We start from the raw sequence: 24886 nt of genomic DNA, 5'->3' as shown, positions 1-24886 counted from the left end.
CAAACAGACACACAGATCAGAAAACATAATGCCCCTAGTTTGAATAGAAAAAAATACAGTAATGTCAAAGAGTTGCTGACCAAAACGAACTCATCCTGTTTTTGAAACAAATGGACATATGGAAGGACAAACAAGGCAACTGCAATAGTTTTAGAATAGGATAATGATAATATCTTCTTTAAAGAGGCCCCTCATGGGGGGGTCCTAGTAATCACATAATCACCATTTTTTTGCCAATATAATCACATAATCATTAAATATTTGCTTATCTTTAGTAATCAAATAATCATAAACTAAAAATACAGTCCTAGGTAATCAAATAATCATGAAATATTTGGCTTAATAATCAAATAATCATTAAAAAAACGGCCAAGTAATCACATAATCAAAAACCCCATGAGGGCCCTCTTTAAACAATGACATAGTATTCTTCTTATTTCAGAATCCCTTTGACTGAATAATAGATTATGTAGTACTAAGATCATTTTTTCAAATCTAGTAAAGAAAATTTTACTCAATTTCTTCCACTTGGATAACTCTAAATAAACTTTGATTCTCATATATAGCTCATGCATTTCTAAGGACTGAACTAGTATATCAATTAGTAATACCTACCTAGGGGTAACAGTATCATCTTGGTGGTTCGAAAACTTGTGTCTCTACAAAAAAACAAAAAATAATTCTTTTTAAAAACCAGAAATTGAAAATTCAACACAGGAGATTGAAACAACATGGTATAATTTTCGATCAAATTTTTTTTATCAAATGCGTAATTTTTAGTACGCCATCTGGTATTGTGGTTGTATTGGTTAACCTTAGATTTTGATTATCATATATTTGTCATGATTTATTTGTTTAGGAAAGAAATTTGCATACTGTATTACTACTCTTTTGGAAATTTCCCTTTGGTTCATAAAATTAAAAATATAAGATGATTGGTATCACTGTATTGCCAATGAGACAACTCTCCACCAGAGACCAAATGATATATCGTTTTGCATGAGAAACCACAAGAGCATTGTTTATCTAATAGATATAAGAAGATGTGATATAAGTGCCAGTGAGACAACTCTCCGTCCATGTCACAATTTTTAAAAATAAACCAAGTTTAATATAAGCCCGGTTTGTAAATTTGTTTTCAATTACCATAACTGGACCACCGCCAACACCATCGATCGTCAAGGATCCACTTCCACTAGATCGAGAATTAGATCTATGACTTATGACTCCACTGTCGTCTGATAATACACTCTTTCTGTTGGGGTTAGATCTAGCACTAATTAAAGATTGTCTTGGACTATTTTCAGTGTTGCTCTTTTGGCTAACAGCATCAAATTGAATTGGAGGCTCTGAACCATTAAGCAAATGGTAATTAGCAACATCTTGTTTGATTTTGTTGATAATATCTCTTGGAAGATCAAGGTCATCTGGCACTTTTTGCTGAAAATAATCAAGAAATAATATATACAACAATGTATCTGCAACCATTGAATTAGATAAAAAAAAGTTTGTAAAGAGGTGTTTGACTAAAATTGTAAGTATACAGTAAGCAACAAGCGTCAATTGTTCCATTGATTTCTTAATTTACTGAATACGAATAAATTAATAAACATGATAAATGGATGATATTCTTCAATGAGACAGCAACCTAAATGACAAAAAAAAAAACACACTATGGCATCAGGACTAGGTCCTTGCTAATTTTCAAAGTTCTAAATTGTCCAGAGTCTAACAAGTTGCGAATACATTTAACAGAGACTGATACTTAAATGAGACAGCAACCAATAAAACAACAACAATAAGACATCAGGACATGTGTCTATAATGCAAAATGTTTAGTTCTAAATTACAAAGTATATTTAATAAAACAGAGACTATCAGAGACCTGCCATCTTTGCACTTCTAATTCTCAAAATGACAAAGACATTAAATATGAATGACATAACCCATCTATTTCAAATTTGCAATTTAAATCAAAGGTTTGACAGTGAAAAATCTGATAAAATTAGACAGATTTTGTTTAATTGTATTTTGAAGTTATAAAATGTTCAAAGACGTGAAAGTAACTTTTTATTTCAAACAACACAAAATGTAACTGTTCCTGTGCAGTCAAGTTTAAATTCCAGTCTAAATTTGTTCAGCTGTGGACTTTTAACAATATTCTATACATGCCATGCTGCGAAAAAGACACATTATAACAATACTTTAAGATTTTTCGACCAGTTGATAAAGTATAATTGAACTAATCATACTAATGAAATGTATCACTTGTAGCTGCAGGGTATTCTAATTATAGGGTTATTTATGGTATACCTACAAACAAACAGCTTCATATGTGTGGGCTAAACTTGTTTATCTAAAAAAAGTTTTTTGATGTTAAAATTTATTTGCTGTCAGTCTGAGTGGACATAAATATCCACTGCAATCATGCTTAAATGATAAAATTAAACTGCTTAAGGATGTTCGCTACTCTGTTTAAAAATAACAAGCTTTTTAAAAGACTGTTATAAATTGAAAGCTATATAAATAAATAAACTTAAAAAGCAGAAAAAAATGGAGGGTCCATGTGCTTGTTTTAGAGATATAAGCTGTTGAAAATTTGGCTGCAAATAATTCTCTCTAGATTTTCCTTTAACTTAACATTGGCACCTTTTTTGTTTAAAAAACTATGAAAAAATAGCAAAGATTTCATAAGATTTTGAAATATGGCTTTTTAAATAATATGGCTTTTTAAATAATATGTAATAAAACTATGAAAAGAAAAGTAGGGGTTAGTTGGCATTTTTTTTTAATGTTAATACATGGATAAAAAGAGAGGATTCCAAAATTCTGGCAAAAATTCAAAAAGTAGAGGAGCAAACATCCTTAATCGACAAAAAATGTGTTTAAAAGCTTAAATCAACCGTATTCCTGTCTCATTATTAAACATAACATCCCATCTCACTATATTTAAATAATAATCAGGATATATCAAACAGACCGTTACAGATGATCTGTATGACTGAGGTAACTAAAAAAACTTATGACCATCAATAAAAAGAGTTAATTCGGTCAATTTTCAATGACATTATTTTAAGAATTCATATGTAAAGTGGTAAAACAATAAATACATGCATGTGAATCATAAAAATGTCAAAAAAAACTTTAAACAGAAGTTTTAAACATAAGTAATGATAAGCTTTTATGATTATTCTAAATTGCAGCAAATGTTTTCCTTACCCTAGCAACGCCAACTATATAGCCTCTCCATAAATCTCTTTCTGACTTTTTGTCACTCTAAAAAAAAGAAATACGAGCTTTAATAGCTTGTTAGACATACTGTTAAGTCATACGGGTCTAATCACTTCCTGGATGGCTTTCCACAAATATAAATTACATTGTTATTGTGAATTAATTACTATTTGTGGGATATCAATTTTTCCGGATTTGAAAGGCAAAGGTGTTCGACAAATTTAAATGTTCAACGAAATACAAATCATCTATGCTATGGGATGGTATGCACACTTTTAGTAAAACCTTGAAATCAAAAATTTTCCTTAAACCATGAAAATTGGTACCTTACGGAAAACAAATAAACCCACAGTATATATAATTTAAAACAACATTACATTGTAAAGACAACTGAGCTTTGACACAAGATGACACATTAGAAGAAGATACTAGAAAATTTAAGTTTTAACTAGCTGCATGGTTTTAGTAAAGTTGTGGAATATTCAAAAAGCAAATTACCAATGTAATAATGTAGGAAAGTTTTATTATATAAGTTTGTTTATTTATTTCACTCTCTCTGCATTGCGGATTACCCCAGAAAAGATATACCTTTTTTTACTTTCTCTCTCTCTCTCTTAATTGAGTCGCCTGACAAGTCTTCTTACCTTAAAAGTATTAATTCTTCTTCTGTTACCAGTATACAATATAAACTTGTAATTGTTAGCTTTTTCTGGTCTAACCTCAAACTTTGTGGTTGGGTCTATTGTTAAGGTGCCTTCATGCTGTAACAGAAATCAGTATCAGTTACACGGCTACCATTATGAAAAGGTCTAATATTTGATTTTGTAAGTTTTTATAAAATTCCCTTTTTTGTATTTATCTTGGAGGTCCGTATATCTGTTATGCTTTTTTCATGTCAAGTTTATATTGACCGCACTGACATTAATAAATCTTTCCTAATCTATCAAGTAACTATTATATATTTTTTCTATGAAACTGAGGCCTTGAATTTAACAGATGGTTTTGCAGTGTCTTTTTATCTTAAAAACATCATTGAATTGTGACTGTAACTATAAAAAAAATTACACAATGTACTTTACTACTATAACTTTTATTTTGAGCCCTAAAAATTCTATTCAATGCTTAGCTGTGTCAGATGTTTCTGTTCCTATAGACACGAAAACATACATTTTCTGGTAGGAATTGTCAAATTTTTCAATACAGATAAACATGAGAACTTACATTTTCTGGTATGAACGGTCGGTCTCTAAATATAAAAATAACATTGTTCTTCATTACCATCCATAATCGACGGTAGGAACTTTGCTGAAATGAAAAAAAATTAAAAAATTACATGTACTCCAATATCTTTCATATTTTCTCATCAGCTGCATCTGTTCCAATTTTCATGTTGTCTGGTCTGAAAAGTTCTCTTGAAAAGAGCTCTTGAAATGCATAGAAAGTTAAAAGATTTTTTTAGAATCCTGATAGCCTAAGTTTAACAATGACTTTTCAAATCTAAAATGACCCGAGTCATGTCATTGGTTTATGCTATTTTGGGGGATTTTTGTTATTGCCTTTTTCACAAATTTAGTGTTGCTGTCAGACCAAATTGGACAACCTCACTTGGCTATAGGTATTCATAAGATGCCTTGCTTTATATAGAGGGTCCAACTTGATTAATGCATTTGCCCATATTTAAGGAGAGTATTTTCACCTCTATGTTGGGGCTTTTCCAGAATTAATTGTATGGGGTTGGTTTGGAAGGAAGGCACTTTAATTAAAATTTGATGGGTGGTGGTTATTTAAGAAAGATTGCTTGAACATTTAAATGAAATATCCCATTTAAAATGTATGAATGGTGGGGTCAAATAAAAAGTGCCTTCCTTTTGCTCCATACATTTATTTTTGGAACAGCCCTTGTCTATTTTGATAAACTAGTATTGTTAGATTGTTGTCTCATCAATGTTCACCAAATATGTCTTCGTATTTATATGACCTGGAAATTAACCATATTTCATCATTGTTCTCTCTCACTTTTTGCCAACATTTTCAAGTGAAATGATCAAGGAGCATGCACACTATATTTAAAACAATATGTGAGTTGCGTCATATTGAAATTGACCTTATGCAAGTGCACATAAACATGTACATGTATAAGACTTTGATTAGTACATGTATTTATGAACAATTTAGGAAAAAAAGATGAGTTTCTGTCTGTTTTGTAGGCTTCTCATAACAACTTATTTTTCACAACAGTTACAGACATTTCGTAGACTTTTTCAACCCAAAATAGAATAACAGATAATGTTGATTTCTATCATATGCAGTGTTATTTATGTACACTAGGAAATTTCTTAGTCAGAATATAGATTAATTATCAAGACATTTACATTAAATCTAATTGGTACATTAGTACTTTGGAACAGTTTTTTTGGCATCAATAATGTCCTTAAAGTCACCTTAATGCAAGGTGAATATAGGTGTCATAAAACCCTAGTTTTCTGATTCTACATGTATATTAAATACAAGGTTGAATTTATCATGATATACAAAAGAGAACAAAGTACAGTTTTGAGTCAGATGTAAAAATATTATTATAATCTATGTGGTAACAAAGAGCATTGATCAAATTAATAAATATCTATATAAAACCCATTATTATAAAACACCATTATTTTTAAATTCCTCCTACAGATAACATACATATATTGTCAATTAAATATGATTAGCCAATAAAAAATTCAAAATATTAAAGATATCATTATTTGATAGACGTTAATTATTGAAGGAAATCATTTCCATAATATAAAAAAATGTCATAAAGGAAACAATGTAATAGATGATTACGGTAATGTACCGATCATTAATTTGAAAATAAATTATTCTTGTAATAACATCATTTTATAACTATTCTCATATAAATTCTTAATTCCTGTGAGAATTTTTCTTTTACCTTTGACTTTGTACACTTCCTTCTCAGCCGAATAAAATTATTGTTTACACTTATTTAGATAAATATGATTGATTGATTGTTGTTTAATGCCTATTTTAATAATCAACTAACTGTAAACAATAAAATTTGACAATTCTGCTTTCTTTATACACTTTTGATTGACATTGTGATCAACAGAAATAAAAATTACATACACAGTCACTTCTACACATTTCACTTAGTACTTAGTAAGCGGACCCCTTAGTAAGTAAATTTTATTTAGAGTCGACATATATCTATAAACAACAAACAATGAGCTTAAGAAAGCTCTTACAACCAACTAGAACATATGTACAAAGCATCACATGTACAGTACAACAAGGTTTCAAAAAAATTGTATATTTTACTCAGTAACTCTTGTTTTGCCTTTATATGACTAGGGAACTCAGTTAAATGGTAGTGTAATTTTTTAAGACAATAAATTCAAATTTTTGAAAAATCGAACCTGGTCTTTCTCAAAAAGATTTACTGTGTAGTGTACCACTATTGGGACAAATATAAATATATAAAAATTTTAGAACAGTCTTCTACCTCTAACTCAAAATATGGACAATTCTATGTTAAGTTTGACTAAAATTCAGTTTGACAGCTTCAGACATAATAATTTTTGACCTTTTTTTATAAACTGAACCAAATCACTACTAAACATAAAGATTCAGCCCCCAAACTTTCTTAGCATTTAATTTCATCCCTGTACTAATTGGGAAAGTTTATGAAAAAAAAAATGCAAGTTATGCATTGTTCACACTAGGGACATTATTTGAAGATAGGGAAAATCAAAGGACAATAACTGTGTCCTCAGACCATATATATAAGAAACATAGAAAACTTTATCAGGCATGCCCTACATTAGGTAAACTTAGACAGGAAACTGCTGTCATTGCAATTTTTTACTCTTTGTATAAATGCCTTAATAGAAACATTGAGAACTTCCTTTAAACATGCCTTACATAGTACTTAGACACAGATACTATAGATACAACATTACCATAATTTACTGTTGTTATGCCTTATAAGAAACATTGAGAACTTCCTTTAAACATGCCTTACATAGTACTTAGACATAGATACTTAGATACTACATTGCTATTCACTTTGATCAAGATTTCATCTTGTTGATAAAGGATTAAAGATACCTACTCAAAATCAGTCAAAGTGTTACAGAATTTGAATTATTATTTTCTTTTAAAACACAGTATTTTTCCTGACTATGTCTGCTATTGAGGTTAATGTTGCAAATAAAAACACTACATGTACATGTATATATATTTATGCATAATTTAAAGATCTAGTTAAATTACATGAATTATGTGTCTAAAGAAAACCGTATGGAAAAAAAACCTTTAGAACTTTAATACATAATTACTGATGTGGAGAATTACATAAACAATTATAAATGTGCAGACAAGTACAGATGAGGATAACTTATTTTTAGGTGTACAGAAGTCGGCAAACACGTTTGTGAACTTAACAAAAAATGCCAAAGACAAAATGTCAAATGTAAATGTAAAAGTTTTCTAAAAATTATCACCGAAGTATTAAAAAAAAAATTAGGACCATATCCATTCATCAGACATTGCATGCAAGAGATATTTAACATGTTTCATTTATGTGTGAGAAAAAACACCACTTAACGATATGATATGTCAAAATACAATGAATGCTTTTTATAACCTTAAAACTGTTTACAACTTTACAAAATTCAAAGAGATATTTCAATTTTTATTTCAAAAGTGCAGAAATTAAATTGGGCTCTTTTGAAAATATTTGGCAAAATACCAACTAAGTCTAACTATATGTTTATAACAAAATGATTGCTTTATCCAAGATTAAATACTTGTGAGAAAGCATAAGGTGGTCTTATTTCAAAACTTCCCTGTCCTAAATGGGAATTTCCCTGTCCAAAATTGGGAATTACCCTCCAAGATTGACCCACATTTCTTTGAAAGCATAGTAACATTTGATACGAAAGCACTTCTTTAATGCATTCCTGAACCGTAAAGTAAATTTTGTTCAATGCCAAATTTGTATTAAAATACATTTCCTGATCAAAACAAAACAGAATTGACATTCATGCTCTGAAAGCTATTCTGTATACTAGTAGATAAATTTACAAATATATATATATATCATGTTATTTTTTAACAATATAATCATAAATGCACCCGTCTCTTATCATGAAAAGATATCAAATTTATGAGTCTGTGTATTCAATGCAATATAATGTAATAATTTGAATCAATTTCAAAAAGCTTTACGAATATACTTAAGTTTAGTACAGAACTTCAATGCAGCATCAATAAAAACAAATTTATACATCAATCCTTAAAAAATCTTATTATAAAATAATAAGATGCCGCACTATTGCCAATGAGACAACCATTCACCAGAGAACAAATGATGTAGAAGTAAACAACTATCAGTCCCCACATGGCAACAATGAGCAAAACCAATGCCCAATAATATTAGCTATTAAAGGGCCAGAAATCAAAATAGTTTACTAGATTCCTAGTCGATAAAAGTTACATTTTATATTTTAAGGTAAAAAAAAAACTTGTCCAATACCAGTGTTCCTCATCTGTATACTACCAGTAAACGTATTCTAACCAAATCTACACCTCTTATAGAAGTGATTTTGAACAACAATTATCAAAAAGAAAGGTCTTCATAGCAAAGCTAAAAAAAGTCTGCCAACGAGCAGTTAAAAAAAATTTGAAGCAAAATATAAAAAAATTTGCTAAGTTCTTTTTATTCAAAAAAACTTCAAAGCTTCATAATCATTTCATATCTTAATAAATTCTAAAATATTCTATTCTATTCATTGTACTTTCTTTCTTGGGAAAATACTTATGTTACATAACACTTATTATAATTAGAATTTTATGGGGACTTTTTAAAAAAAATACTGTCTAAAATTTCATATCATTCAACTATAAACAGCATACATTAAAATTGAATAGTTCTAGCCATCTCTTTTTACACTTTGAAATGCAGTAATTTATCAGTAAATTGTTGACACAGAGATATGTCTCACCTGTTGTCAGCAGAAAATTCAGAAAAAGACAATCTGATGGACAGCACCATTTCTAATTAATTAAAAGACGCTGGACCATGAACTGGTAGGCAGGGTCTGTAAATGGTTAACAAACTGCACTTGTCATATTTTAACTTCAAGGGGACTTTTCAAATTTTCACATTATTTAACAATAATTACATTAATAGTACAAGTTCTAGTCATCTCTTTCCACCCTTCTATCATTCTTTTAAAATGTGTGTTCCATATCAATGTTCATTATTTAAATACTATGAATTATTTAACCAAATGCTTACATATATGATCTACACCTCTACTAGAAATTTACTTTTGAACAAAATTAACTAGAAAAGATCGGTAGTTATTACCAATGTGTTTTCAACTGATCGGGCTGAGCTTATGTTTTAATTTGTATAAGGACAGTCTATTTGAAGATATGTGTGATAAGGATGATTGCCATTATAATACTAATTGAATTCTAATCACTAATCAGTGTCACCAAACGCATATACAAAAGGACTGATTGTATGATACGAGACGAATAACTGGACACTTCATTGATGAACTTATCCCAAAACTCCTATCTATAGATGGACTGATCTTAAATGAGCGAACTTCATAAACTCCGCCCAGTCAAGTGAAATAAATCTAGTAATAAATATCAGTTCAAATCTGTTTTCTCTCCAAAGAAATAGTTGCAAAAATTAGTAGCTTAAATGAAATACATGTAATAGAATTTATATCTTTAAACTTTTTACATTAAATAATTTAAAAGCTTATTCATAATAGATAAATTTTACTGCATATTTAAAATGAAACACACACAAAAAGATTGCAATTTAAATCTCATTCGTGAAAATAAACCTGTACAGTATTTTAAATTGAGACATGCAATAGAAAACAATTATCATTCAAAAAAATAACCTGTACTCTATAGTAAATTTATAGACATATTCTCAAAATAAAAATTAGTCATTCATAAAAATACAATTAGGACATGCCTAAAATAGCCATTGATAACAAATACAATGCAAACATGCCTTTTTAAAAATGATTCAAGATAATCCTTTTGTAAACTTTATTTTAGCTCTAAAATCTTTCATTCTTTTTCATTGATAATAACTGCCTTGATCATTCCTATAGAAACTCATTAAAATGGCTACCCATGGAGAACATGTAACTAGTATTGTTGAAGGTTTTGTTGTTAAATGGTGATAACATATTTAAAGATTGACGAAATCTAAACTTTTACCCGATATTACTATATAATGGTATGAGTAAATCTAGATGGATAATACATATATTTCGGCAGACGCAGGGTACTTTAACTACAAGGTCACAACAAGGAAGCTTACATAGGTCATATCATAGGTCATCAGTTTAATTACAGGTATTAGTTGTCCCATTATTCTTGGAAAAATACTTGTGTTACATTACACCTGATAAATTTTAACTTTAAGGGGACTTTTTTTTCAAAATATAACTGCCTAAAATTTCACATTATTTAACAATAAACTGCATAAATTAAAAGCAAAAGTTCTAACTATCTCTTTTTACCTATTTAAATGCAGTAATCTATCAAAAAATAAGTATATTGTATGTAAGACTTTTTAGACAGCTACTATAATCAAAAAGTACTTTACACAGAAAGACTTTTCTTATTCGATTGAAAGGAATTCTATTTTAAAATCAGCATCTATTTAGCTCATAGATCTACAGTCAACTAGATCAAGAATTTTGGGGAAACTTGTTGCACATGCCCATTGCAAATAACGAACTAGTTTCCTAAATTCTTGATCTGGAAGACTTAAAATCTATGAATTATGTTTTTGAGCATTTCTTGAAATCATACGTTTTGTTTACTGTTCAACAATTGCATGACTAAATTCAGTCTACAATTTATGAAATTACAGTACTTTATAATGAACAGAAACCTTGCAAGAACCTGTGCGACTGTCAAACAAGTGAAAAGTTTACCTAGCTATAAAACCAGCTTTAATCTACCATTTTCAACATAAGGAAATGCCTGTACCAAGTCAGGAATATGACAGTTTCCAATACATTTGATGAGTTTGAGCTTTTGATTTTGCCATTTGATAATTGACTTTTCAGCATAGAAAGGGCATACATATCACAAGCTTCAAGGGTTTATCAAAGCATATATGCTGATTACCAACAGATTTATGTCATATTACGAGTCTACTAGAAATTCTTTTTGACATAGTAGCCCAAAAACAAGTCTTGCGTAAAATTACTGATAATTTATATTGATTTTGAGGCCTACTTTTAGGAAAAATAATGTAGATTTGTTTGATATACTTTATACATACAAACGTACCTAGCAGCCAGTATAGGGTAATAAATGTCAATTACACTTCAAAAAAATCATCAATATCTCAAACTAGTACATAATTAGCATAATATTTCAATTTTTTCTTCCTTATATCTTAATCGAACAATCTGTATAATGTTTTAAATCATCCTTTGCTTTCCGTTATTTTTTTTTCAGATAATGATTTAATGCCAAGCTGTGCATAAATTAACTTTCCAAATAATAAAGACGAAATTGAAAGGAAAAAAAATCTGTTTAAATTCCAAATTTAATTAAAACTTACTTTCAATTTCAAAGTAACGGGGAAATAAATATACTTTAGAAATGAAACTTCTTTTTTTCAATAAATCATGCGATAATTTTAATTTGTAGGTTGGTTGGAGAAGACGTTTCATTATTATGTCAGGAACTGTAAAACAAATGTTCATTTGTTATATACTAGTATGCATAACACATTTGAATTCTTATAAAGAAACTTTTATTTGAAATTTCAAGCATAATATTTTATTATAATTTTATTTTATAAAGCTTTGGATTGTACCTTTCTCAATTTTTTATGTTATTCTTAAATCATTTACGGTATTAAAATTCTATTTTGTGATTCCATTTTCTTCAAATTTCTAACAGACCAGGAAGAAATTAACGGTTTATTGATTTCAGTATTGAAGAAATGCAATACACACTAGATTAAATATTTGAACACCTATTATCAAAGCCCAATCATCTACAATAAGGTTTTTGATAAGAATCTGTGTCAATTATATTCTTACATCAAAAATTTTCAACGACTTATATATCGTAAGGCTTGCTTTATATCAGACAAAATAATGTGCATACATTTTCAACATACTGTATACTGTAGAATTTGAAGTTAGTTGAAAATTATAAGTACTTATATCTTCACTTTGTGAATTACATTTGTCAATTCAATAGATATTTTTGTCTATGATGAAACAGATTTTCATAAGGGTACACATGTACATGTATATATGCTTTTAACAAACCGTTTTTTTTTTTTTTTTTTTAACTCAAAACGTTGTCAGCATAAATTTTTGGTAACAATGAACAGTTGAAAATTAAAAATTTAAAAAAAAAAACTCAGATGGTCAAACAGTTTGTTTCAAAATTTAATCTTTTGTATAACTGCTTTGGAAGGAGATGTGTTCATATTTGAAGCTTTATTTCGAATAACAAATTGTAGTGGGACAAGGGTAATTTGCAGAAGTTTGATGAAAACATTTCTTTGAATTTCCCGTTTATTATGAAAAAATATAATAAAAGTGATATAGATATAGGAAGCTGTGGTATGAGTGCCAATGAGACAACTCTCCATCCAAGTAACAATTTATAACTAGAGGCTCTAAAGAGCCTGTGTCGCTCACCTTGGTCTATGTGCATATTAAACAAAGGACACAAATGGATTCATGACAAAATTGAATTTTGGTGATGGTGATGTGTTTGAAGTTCTTACTTTACTGAACGATTTTGCTTCTTACAATTATATCTATAATGAACTTTGCCCATTAGTAACAGAGAACTATATTTGGTAAAAATTTACATAAATTTACCAAATTAATGAAAATTGTTAAAAATTGACTATAAAGGGCAATAACTCCTTAAGGGGTCAATTGACCATTTAGGTCATGTGACTTATTTGTAGATCTTACTTTGCTGAACATTATTGCTGTTTACAGTTTATCGCTATCTATAATAGTATTCAAGATAACCAACTAGAGGCTCTAAAGAGCCTGTGTCGCTCACCTTGGTCTATGTGCATATTAAACAAAGGACACAAAGGACACAAATGGATTCATGACAAAATTGTATTTTGGTGATGGTGATGGTGATGTGTTTGAAGTTCTTACTTAGCTGTTTACAGTTTATCGCTATCTATAATAGTATTCAAGATAACCAAAAACGGCAAAATTTCTTTAAAAATTACCAATTGGAGGGCAGCAACCCAACAACCAGTTGTCCAATTCATCTGAAAAATTCAGGGCAGATAGATATTGACTTGATTAACAATTTTACTTCTTGTCAGATTTGCTCTAGATGCTTTGAATTCATAGTTATAAGCCAAAAACTGCATTTTACCCCTATGTTCTATTTTTAGCAGTGGCGGCCATCTTGGTTGAATGGCCAGGTCATCGGACACATTTTTCAAACTAGATACCCCAAAGATGATTGTGGCCTAGTAGTTTCAGTGGAGATTTTGTAAAAGATTACTTATATTTATGAAAAATGGTTAAAGATTGACTATAAAGGGCAATAACTCCTAAAGGGGTCAACTGACCATTTTGGTCATGTTGACTTATTTGTAGATCTTACTTTGCTGAACATTATTGCTGTTTACAATTTATCTCTATCTATAATAATATTCAAGATAATAACCAAAAACAGCAAAATTTCCTCAAAATTACCAATTCAGGGGCAGCAACCCAACAACCATTGACCGATTCATCTGAAAATTTCAGGGCAGATAGATCTTGACCTGATAAACATTTTTATCCCATGTCAGATTTCCTCAAAATGCTTTGGTTTTTGAGTTATAAGCCAAAAACTGCACTTAACCCCTATGTTCTATTTTTAGCGGTGGCGGCCATCTTGGTTGGTTGACCAGGTCACGCCACACATTTTTTAAACTAGATACCCCAAAGATGATTGTGGCCAAGTTTGGATTAATTTGGCCCAGTAGTTTCAGAGGAGAAGATTTTTGTAAAAGATTAATTTAATTTATGAAAAATGGTTAAAATTGACTATAAAGGGCAATTACTCCTAAACGGGTCAACTGACCATTTTGGTCATGTTGACTTATTTGTAGATCTTACTTTGCTGAACATTATTGCTGTTTACAGTTTATCTCTATCTATAATAATATTCAAGATAATAACCAAAAACAGCAAAATTTCCTCAAAATTACCAATTCAGGGGCAGCAACCCAACAACCGATTGACTGATTCATCTGAAAATTTCAGGGCAGATAGATCTTGACCTGATAAACATTTTTATCCCGTCAGATTTCCTCAAAATGCTTTGGTTTTTGAGTTATAAGCCAAAAACTGCATTTTACCCCTTTGTTCTATTTTTAGCCGTGGCGGCCATCTTGGTTAGTTGACCAGGTCACGCCACACATTTTTTAAACTAGATACCCCAAAGATGATTGTGGCCAAGTTTGGATTAATTTGGCCCAGTAGTTTCAGAGGAGAAGATTTTTGTAAAAGATTACTTTAATTAACGAAAAATGGTTAAAAATTGACTATAAAGGGCAATAACTCCTAAACGGGTCAACTGACCATTTTGGTCATGTTGACTTATTTGTAGATCTTACTTTGCTGAACATTATTGCTGTTTACAGTTTATCTCTATCTATAATAATATTCAAGATAATAACCAAAAACAGCAAAATTTCCTCAAAATTACCAATTCAGGGGCAGCAACCCAACAACCGATTGACCGATTCATCTGAAAATTTCAGGGCAGATAGATCTTGACCTGATAAACATTTTTACCCCATGTCAGATTTGCTCTAAATGCTTTGGTTTTTGAGTTATAAGCCAAAAACTGCATTTTACCCCTATGTTCTATTTTTAGCCGTGGCGGCCATCTTGGTTGGTTGACCGGGTCACGCCACACATTTTTTAAACTAGATACCCCAATGATGATTGTGGCCAAGTTTGGTTTGATTTGGCCCAGTAGTTTCAGAGGAGAAGATTTTTGTAAAAGTTAACGACGACGGACGCCAAGTGATGAGAAAAGCTCACTTGGCCCTTCGGGCCAGGTGAGCTAAAAAGTAAGTCAAGGTAAGGCCATTAACATGGAGCCTTGGCAAGCTATAAAGGGCCAACATTAGATTTTTATGAGGTGAGGAACAGATTGAATAATTGATTGATAGGTCTTTAACTTTAACCTCACTTTCAACACTATTGCGTTGTTTTGTGGCAGTCAGTTTTTGCTGGTGGAGGAAGCTAGAGGACTTTTTAAATGTTGTCACCAGGAATTATTTCAAGATAGGTTCAATTTAGTTATCAAGTTTTGTTAAAACAAAATCCGGTCACTATGATATTTTTTTTGTAGTTCAATTCTCAATCATGGCTGCCTAAATATAATTATAAAATATAAAATAAGGAGTCAATTCAGCAGAATAGCATATTATACATAGAGATCCATTTTCATTAAAATCCTATCGCAACAAGATGTTCTCTCAAAATATGCCAATTTAGAAATAAAAAAAACGTTTTCACTACAATTTTTTTCTTCCAATTAACACTTACCACAAAATTGACAGGAGGATCAATTTAGAAAAGCATACAGTACTTAATAACCCTGATTTGGCATATTTTAGTTTCACATTAAAATGTGCAAGTGCACAGAGTTTAATTAAGTGTCAAGTTGATGTGACCACAACTTCATGGTTTTAGATATGATTGGAACCTCAATGATTCTCTCTATAAGGAATTTTCCGTCAATATAACATTATGTTTAATCATCTCCTATTTAAGATTATTCAACATAATGACTTGTACTTTTGATAAATATTAACATAAGTATAACTATATGTAATTATTTTAAATTGATCACTTAGTAAGGAAAAACAGCCTTCTTTTAGAAAAAAAACCAAAACTGTAAATTGAGATTTATCTATCGTGTAAATAAGGGCCAAAATACCATAAAAAAAAATATATGAAAGAAGATCTCTCAACAAGGGATATAACTCAATCATTGCCTAAAAATATACTGAATTACTGCATCATATTGTTAATAACATAAATAACTATATAAGTTATTTTTGTAAGTAATTATCTTAATTTGATCATGTAAGGAAAACAGCCTTCTGTTAGAAAAAAGAAACATCTATAAATTGAGATTTATCTATTGTGTAAATAGGCACCAATATACTATAAAATATTAAGGAAACATTTTGAAACAATATTTCTGAACAAGGGATATAACTCAATCATTGCCCAAAAAATCATGATTTACTGCAGCATCAAAAACATCATAATTTTGTGCAAAACACAAATTAAATCACGAAGCTGCATACAAATGTAATTAATTATAAGTAAATATTGCTTTTGACATATACGAATATTAAGAAATTCACATCTTAATTTTAAAAAATCCTAACATTTCATTACATATCATGACATGTAACAAGTCATATGACCAAAAAAACTGTGTCTGAATCATGATAAATTACTGAAAATCAAAAGTCAAACAAAGACATTGATTGTAAAACTGTATTATTATGTAAGCACAATCTTTTAAATTAAAATATCAATAAACTTCAATGTTTATTAATGATCAATATAGGTGACATGCATAAAATTTCAATTTCAAAATGTTCTTAAACAGGTAAAAATATATAATACATGTAATAAAATGAGTATCAAATTCAAAAGTGTTCTGAAAATAGGCGGGGATCCAGTCATTTTGAAAAGTGTGGAAAGGGGGGAGTTACAAAAATGAGAAGTTCATATTTCCCTCTGGAACAAAACTCAAGTAAAGGATCTTCTTCTCTCACTATGTCATTAATATGATAAAAACCAAGCATAAAAGATTAATAACTGACAAATAAGGGGATTACTGCCATTTTCATAAAAATTTTCAATTGGTCAAAGATTAGGTCAATTGTCAGCAGGAAACTCACAGATGTTATCTCTAAACACTTTAAACAAACAATAAGTTCAATGATATCCATAAAAGGTAACTATTTACCTTATGAACTAATAACATTATACAGTGTACAGTAAAATTTGGTCACAAAGTTGCTAGTTCCAGAGGAGAAGATTTTTCAGAAAATTAATGAACAAAATTGATGACCTTAGCATGCACATATGCTTAGGACCAGCCTATCAACAAACAAATTCAGTATACTGAAAACATTCAAACATTAGTGCAAAATCCCATGGGAACATGTCTTTTAGATTTTCAGTTGTCAAGTTGCTGTCTCATTGATGTCATTTTAACAGGTATTTTTCTCATGTCGAAGGTGTAATTTTGATTGGCAAAAAACATTCCCAAGGTGTTTCAAAATTTAATTTTCTTTCCCAATAAAGTGCAAGCAGCAACATTCATGACAGCATGAGTTTCCCATGTCAATATCACAATAATGCATAGGAAAACAAACTAAACATTTCATATAACGGTTTATTTTATGATTGTAGCAAATAAATGTTATTATAAGAAGCAAATGGTTCTTTTTGTAAGTTTATTGGGTTAAAAAAAGTCTTGATGGTGAGCACATTTTTAGTATGAAGCCCTTCTGATCTTCATACAAAAGGTGCTTCTTTAATTTTAAGTGTACACCCCAAAAAAAATACAAAATGGAGATTTTCATTGCACTATTTAAATCTACACTAATAAATCTAATACAAAAAAAAATCTGAACTGATGTCGAGATATTTTGTTTTAATCTAAGACTATACCTTTAATCACAATGATTGAAAACATTGAACCAGGAAGTAATAAGTTCATTTCTTATGTACTTCAAAGAAAATCAAATGAATAGAGCGCAACCAACTGTATTATAAAGTTTGCATGCCTATATATAATAAAGCAACAACCATATATATCTATGCAGTGATTCAGAAACTAATTTATTAAAGAGACAAACTAGGAAGAATCGTCTAGTTTCTTCTAAAAAAATTTTTCAAGGAAAATTAAGCTGTTATAAACTTTGTAAAGATAAAATATAAAATTTCAATACAAAACTCAGTGGCGGATCCAGAAATTTTCATAAGTGGGGGCCCACTGGCTGCCTAACAGGGGGCCCGATCTCGTCACGCTTCAGTGATTCCCTATATAACCAACAAATATTTTTCTCAAAAGAGGGGCCCCGGGCCCCCTGGGTCCCCCCCCTAAATCTGCCTCTGAAACTGGTTTCTATCAAATAACAAAACAACAACATGGCAGTGTACTCCTCAAGTTCTGTTATTTAGGATAATAAAATGAAATAGATCTGTTATACCTACATCAAAGATAAAATCTTACATGCAATCATTGTGTTATAATCTCCAAATTTGTCATAATATATCTCAAACTTTTTTTTCTTAGTAAAAATCAAGAATATGTCTGAGAGAAATTATTGCCATTTCAGGAAAATTTGTATACAAATATATGTATTCAATCCAGGTTATAGGTTTTTATTACTGCGTTGCTCAACCAGGTGCATTCATTACAATAATTTCTAATTTCAGTAATGCATATTAGTCAAATATCAACTGAAGTATTGGAAGATGACCATATATCCTCTATTGCTATAATCTGTTAAATGATTATCAGCAAAAATAAATATATCTTAAATTGTAAGTTGTAACTTTATCTCATTTTTATAAAAAAAAAAAAAAAAAATTTATAAAATGAAAGCAGGCATTACAGGACAGGACTTTTGTTAAATTGCATGTGCTTGATATATATTTCTTAAACACACTAAGGACTTTTTCTAAACCAATTATTCCAGTAGCCTATGTAATCATTTCAAGTTTTGACCTCAAAATCTTGGTGAATATGTTTAAAATTGAAAGACCAATTGCGGCTATCTTTAGGCTATATATAAATGTCCTTATCAACCTCATCCTTCTAAACCAATGGTTGCCTCAGTGACAGAGTTGTCCAAGTAGTTCAACACAGGTTGTGAGTTTAAAAAACTTAAAGTGATCCGAAACTTTGCAGTACTAATTGGCGTCCTCAATGAAAAAAATGGCCAAGAGAGCTAGAAGTCACATTAAACGACAATCAATCAATCTAAGCCTATGATGATACTAGTTGACGAAATAACTATATATTAGTACAAAATTTAATTTGATGTAACAATAAATATAAGCAATCAGATTTTTTTCTCTCATCAGTTACATCAACAATGCAGAGTAATAAAACAAACAACAAGAATGTGTCCCTAATACAGGGATGTCCCACTCACACTATCATTTTCTATATTCATAGGACTGTGAAATTGGGGTAAAATCTCTAATTTGGCATTAAAATTAGAACGATCATATGATATCATAGGGAACAATGTGTGTACTAGGCTTCAAGTTGATTGGACTTCAACTTCATCAAACTACCTTGACCAAAAACTTTAATATGAAGAGGGACAGATGGACGAATGGAAGGACAAACAGATGCACGCACCTAAAAACATAATGCACAAATTAAAGATGCCAAATCCAATTCACATCTGTCAGCTAAATTGAGCAGAATGAACTGAAATTTTAACCTAAATATGTAATTTAATCAGTCAACTTCTTACATACATTGACATTCTATTTAGAAGTGAAGGTTTTAGATCTAATCATCTTTGTAAATTTGTATCAATTTCCTAGAATAGTCATGAATATACACCACTGTCACATGAGAAGGCATCCTTACATATGTTTGTTTCCCTTATATTCTACAATTTTAGTATCTGATTCTTAGAATAAGAAAAAAAAATCACACCTTTTACTAAAAATTGTGTATATGCTGTAGATATTAACCTACTATTTTAGACTTTAGTTTTTTTGATAATCATTATATTATTGATTAAATAAATCACAATATATATATTCTGAACACTGGAACAATCTAAAACGTAAAAACATATTTGTAAAAATCCACAAGTGACAAGCATTATGATGAATTTCTCTTGTATGCAAAAAGTACAAGTATAAAAATATGGTTACGTCTCATATGCAAATGTTTATTGTATATTACTTATTGTTTATGTATAAAGTTCTCCTTGTGAATAACATTACATTTAGTCTAACACAAAGATAATACAAATTAAGATATTTCTAATTCATTTCATTATATAAAATAAATCCTTTTCTTTCCAACCTCTATTCAGAATTTCAGAACCTACTTAGTATAATTGTTGCTTACTTTAAATTGCGGAATTGGTTGTTGCAATATTTTTATCGTTGAAAAATTGCAACAGAACATATTTTACAAAAATTAAAATTTGAATTTCTAATCTTGATAGCCTTATCATGCTTATTGTATTACATGCAAGCGTTTCCTGAAACTGAAAAAATACATATCTCATTTCTGCTCATTGGACACAATTTCAATTAATATAATAAATGGAAACAATAATTTCTGATTTTTCAGTAATTTTTTTATCTTATTTCATCTAGAAAATACTTGAAATATTTGTCACTGGACATCAACATCAAGCATAGTAAAAACCCGTCAATTATGTTCAGAGTAAACCTTGACCAAAATTCAAAAAAATCAAAATATAACTAATCATGTATTGCTATATAGTTATGGAAATTTATGGTTCTAAATTCCTGTAGATATTTTATACTTTATCAGCTTATGTTTTGGAATTTGGAATTTTCTCAGAATGTTTATAAGTCTTTACCCCAAATTTATTTGATGTTAATTGATTGATATTTTAGTCTATGAAACCATGATTTATAGTTGTATTTGGGTTTGAACCAGCTTTCAGTAAATGAAGATACCTTTGTTTCATTCTTTGGTGTCTTTCTTCTTTTTTGTTAGTTGTTTTTAGCACATTTTTACTTTTATTATGAATCTGATCTGAAACCCTTTCCAACTGATTTTTTCAGTCTGTTTCTATTTAGCTCATATACACCTTTGTCCCTGGTTGAAGGGGGATTAATCAATAACATTATCACACATGTACATGTCTAACACTGTCACATACTTGATGTGCCTGTACTAAGACAGGAGCCTGTTATTCATTGGTTGATGATTGTTTAATAAAGTAGTTTTGAAAGTCCTTCAATAATAAATATATTCTATCTGGATTTGCACCAGCCAATTTCAACTTTAGTGGGCAAGTGAGCAAGTACTTACTTCAAACACAGATCATTATAACAATAGGTTTTAAAACTTCATAACCAAGTTCCAGAGTAGTTTATAAATGATGAGGAATAATGCTTTTTAGAAATTAAAAAATATAGGATGTGAATTGTTTTAAGAAGGATTAAGAAGGAAAAAGGGTTAAAAAAGATGATAGGAAAAGACTTAAATATTTGTACCAAATTGTGGGAAGTGGTTAAATAGTACTGTAGGATTATTTATTTCATTGTATTTGGAAGCATATATTCTTTAAAATCAACTCTCATTCATACTAGCCATAGGCAGATTCAAGAGGGACCATGACGCCCCCCCCCCCCCCCCCCGCCCCCCTTATTGTGTGAAAAATTTGATTGATTACATTGGGAATTACTGAAGCATGACTGGAGCAGGCCCACCCTTAGGTTAGTTAGTGGCACCTCCTTACAAAAAGTTCTAGATCCACCACTGCTAGGAAACACTTAAATCTTCTTGCAACTATTTAAAAGTCATGCATTAAATTAATCAAAGTCATGATGACAAATGATGATCTTTGGTTGAGTTTGTAAAAAAAAATGAGCTGACAAACGTCAGCAAAAAGTAATCCTATATATATAGTATTGACCTAGAGCAGTATTAACTAGCTGTTTATCAAAAGTAAACATTGCTTATCTTTATCTTATTCAAAACTTGTGATATGATTTACATAAATATTTATCCAAAAATGTTTCCAACTATGATAAGTTTGAAATTTTTCAGATTTTTTATAATTTTAATTAATTTTTGTCTATTTAGTATTTAATTATTGAGTAAAACAAATTGAGATTTGTAGAATTTTGCACTGGCATTACAAAAATAGTCTCGTCACCATAACTGGTGTATATGGTGAAATCCTGTGTAAACAAATAGCTGTTCATCTGTATCATGTTTATCTTTAATTCATCACTAAAAATTCCCTATCAGTAAATTGTAGTGAACACTAATAAGTTTCAGAGGACTTGGTTCAAGTTTTTGACTTGATAATGGACACAGGGGAAAATCCCTCATTTTTTCAGAAGATAGGTAATTGACAATACTGTCTCCACTATCTAATCATTTAATCTTTTGATATTGGCACCCGCACAGACTGCATAACTGTACTATCTTTAAAAAGTTATGCCAGGTTAAAAATGACATATATATGTACAAAATGTGAAACTATTGTTTAAAAATAACTAAAAAAAATCATCTGTAAGGAAGACAATTAGCAAATAAAACTTACTATCAATTGTAGTAAGATATACTATGGTTGTGAATAAAAAAAGATCTGGGTTTAACATTGTAATTAAATAAGACAGCAAACTTAACACACAAAAAGCATATAGAGTTTTTTTTTAATATCAGGGCTGATCTAGGATTTGATGATAAAAAGAACAAAACATTATGTAGATTTCTCTTTTATATTTGAGGCATTCTTGCTATGGCCCTTAAGCTTTTTATCAGCAAGTGATAAGGCATTTGCATGAATGCTAAAATTTTGCACTGGCATCTCTTATACAATTTTAAAAAGGTATATATTGCATAAAAAAACAAATACACTAATATTTCTTAACAATCAAATATGATTTAACATCTACTCTTACAGTATTCTTATATATATATATATTTGTAAAAATTTCAAGTCAACCTCATCTTTTAATTTCATTGATAACTTGGCATGTGGATGTTTTCTTCACTTTTGAAGAGCATTTGAGAGAGCAAACATTTCTTAAAAGTTCCAGATTATTAATGTTAATCATTATACTGTGTACAGATATGCATGGTGTGAAGGTCTATGCTGAATCATTATATACAAAACGAAAAAAAGATTTCTGATTTGCATTTGAAGGATTTATTAAGCCATTATCAGATTTCTGCGTATATATTATAAGGGTGGTATAAATGAATTATTTAATCTTATTTTTCTTATATCTAAAAAAAATCTAATTGTTTAAGGATTAAAACAAGCAGAAATCTTTTTAATTTAAGAACAGAAGTTATAACTGTTACATGCATTTATTTATTATACTGATAATATTAAATAAACAACATTCAGTAAAGAAACTTTAAAGGGTCACATTTCGGCCAATTCCTTCTAACTGCCATTTAATACATACAACGCTAAATGAAAGACACATAATGATAATACAATGTGCAAGTCTGTCAACATTATTTTAAAGATGATTTATTAGATAAGTTGCAAAAATTAGAAAACAATATAATCACTATATTTTAAAGTCTGAATGTTATATGTTTGATACTTTAAATATAACAGTTTTTACATATATGCATAATAGTGTAATTGTCAAATCAAAAGTGGACATCTGTTAAAAAAATCTAATCATTATAAGTATTGGCTGTAACAGTATCTAAGACAATTAATATCATGTCATGTTTACAACTTCTTGTATTATTATAATTATAAAAAAAATAATAAAAAAAAATCAACATACCCATTTGTGTTCAAGACATCCTTCATGAAATCTATATTCCTTCATTTTGCAATTTTATCATGCTAATTAAACATTTAATATTCAATAGTCAATGTTAGTATACTTAATATTTTATATTTAACTAATCGTCAGTCTGAGATATGAGAAACACTGAACCCGATTGACAGGTTTATCGCTTACAATGAGGAAGTTCTTTATTTAATTCATATATGTACCTGTGTGGGATTTGTGTATTGCATTTACCTAAACAGTTTAATAACTACCTATTGACCCTGTCACGCTTCACTTCATGGCAAACTGAAATTTACGCGGGAATCAATTCATAGCATATGAAAAGTCTTGCGCCCCGACCTAATTTTACAGAAATTTTGCTTGAAAAGTGAATGCAATTTATATTTCAATAAGCAAATTCTTTAAAATTACTAAACACTGAATTCTAAATCTTTGAAATATACTATTTTCATTTATTTACCGTTGTAAAAACTAGAAAATAGTTAACAGATTTCCGGAACATAACCTTTCCTTTCCGCAACTGAGAAACATAAACTTTAATGGAGAACACGCATGCAGAAGTTATTTGGATTTTCTCCTTAATTTCTACATTTTTGCAGAGATCATAGTATGTGAAGATGTTATAATTTTAAAAACGATTCCTTCTAAATACAATATTTATGCATTTGTGACATGATACTTGTTTATAGCTATGCTTTTAGGCACATTTTTGCACGATTTGCCTACAATCGCAATGGGATACCTGTCGGCCAGTTCACAGATGACATACACATCTACAACAATATCTCTTTCTTGGTGAAGGACGATTTTTAAAGTTGCTTTCATATTAAAAAGAAAAAAATAACATTATTTTTCAACTTAGCGTGGTAGTGAAAATGAAGTGAAGTAATATAAAGTATGGCTACTTTCATTTTCTTTGTTTACATGTTTACAAAAAAAGAATGCACATAATTTGTAATAATACCAGTGCTTTAAAAAGTTTTATTGTTAAAAAAAATATAACACCATCAGCTAGTGTCTTTGTGCATACTTTTGCAGAGGAAATAGTA

At 29.6% G+C, this 24886-nt stretch overlaps 2 protein-coding genes across 20 annotated transcripts in view; one reads left to right on the top strand and one right to left on the bottom strand.

The window, feature by feature from the left end:
- Positions 1–24044, bottom strand: part of LOC139520113 (uncharacterized) — a 62700-nt gene extending 38656 nt beyond the window's left edge. For 14 of the 17 annotated variants that reach the window (XM_071312566.1, XM_071312575.1, XM_071312560.1 and 11 more), the window contains exons 1-6: positions 23826–24042; positions 4453–4536; positions 3876–3992; positions 3220–3276; positions 1147–1440; positions 616–659 (exon numbers count right to left, since the gene is read on the bottom strand). In XM_071312566.1, coding sequence (XP_071168667.1) covers positions 616–659; positions 1147–1440; positions 3220–3276; positions 3876–3992; positions 4453–4536; positions 23826–23870 — 641 coding nt within the window. In that variant the 5' untranslated portion in view covers positions 23871–24042. Of the gene's footprint in view, positions 1–615; positions 660–1146; positions 1441–3219; positions 3277–3875; positions 3993–4452; positions 4537–23825 lie in introns of all 17 variants that reach the window. The other 3 variants (XM_071312565.1, XM_071312567.1, XM_071312576.1) reach the window with 1 other exon arrangement.
- Positions 24045–24361: 317 nt separating this feature from the next.
- Positions 24362–24886, top strand: part of LOC139520112 (serine-rich adhesin for platelets-like) — a 37274-nt gene continuing 36749 nt past the window's right edge. For all 3 annotated transcript variants that reach the window (XM_071312559.1, XM_071312558.1, XM_071312557.1), the window contains exon 1: positions 24362–24444. The gene's annotated coding sequence lies outside the window, so the exon portion shown is untranslated. The remainder of the gene's footprint in view (positions 24445–24886) is intronic.

This window comes from Mytilus edulis, chromosome 4, assembly GCF_963676685.1.
Source record: "Mytilus edulis chromosome 4, xbMytEdul2.2, whole genome shotgun sequence".
Taxonomy (NCBI): domain Eukaryota; kingdom Metazoa; phylum Mollusca; class Bivalvia; order Mytilida; family Mytilidae; genus Mytilus; species Mytilus edulis.
The sequence above is the reverse complement of the archived record's forward strand: the minus strand, read 5'-3'. Positions and strand labels throughout refer to the sequence as shown.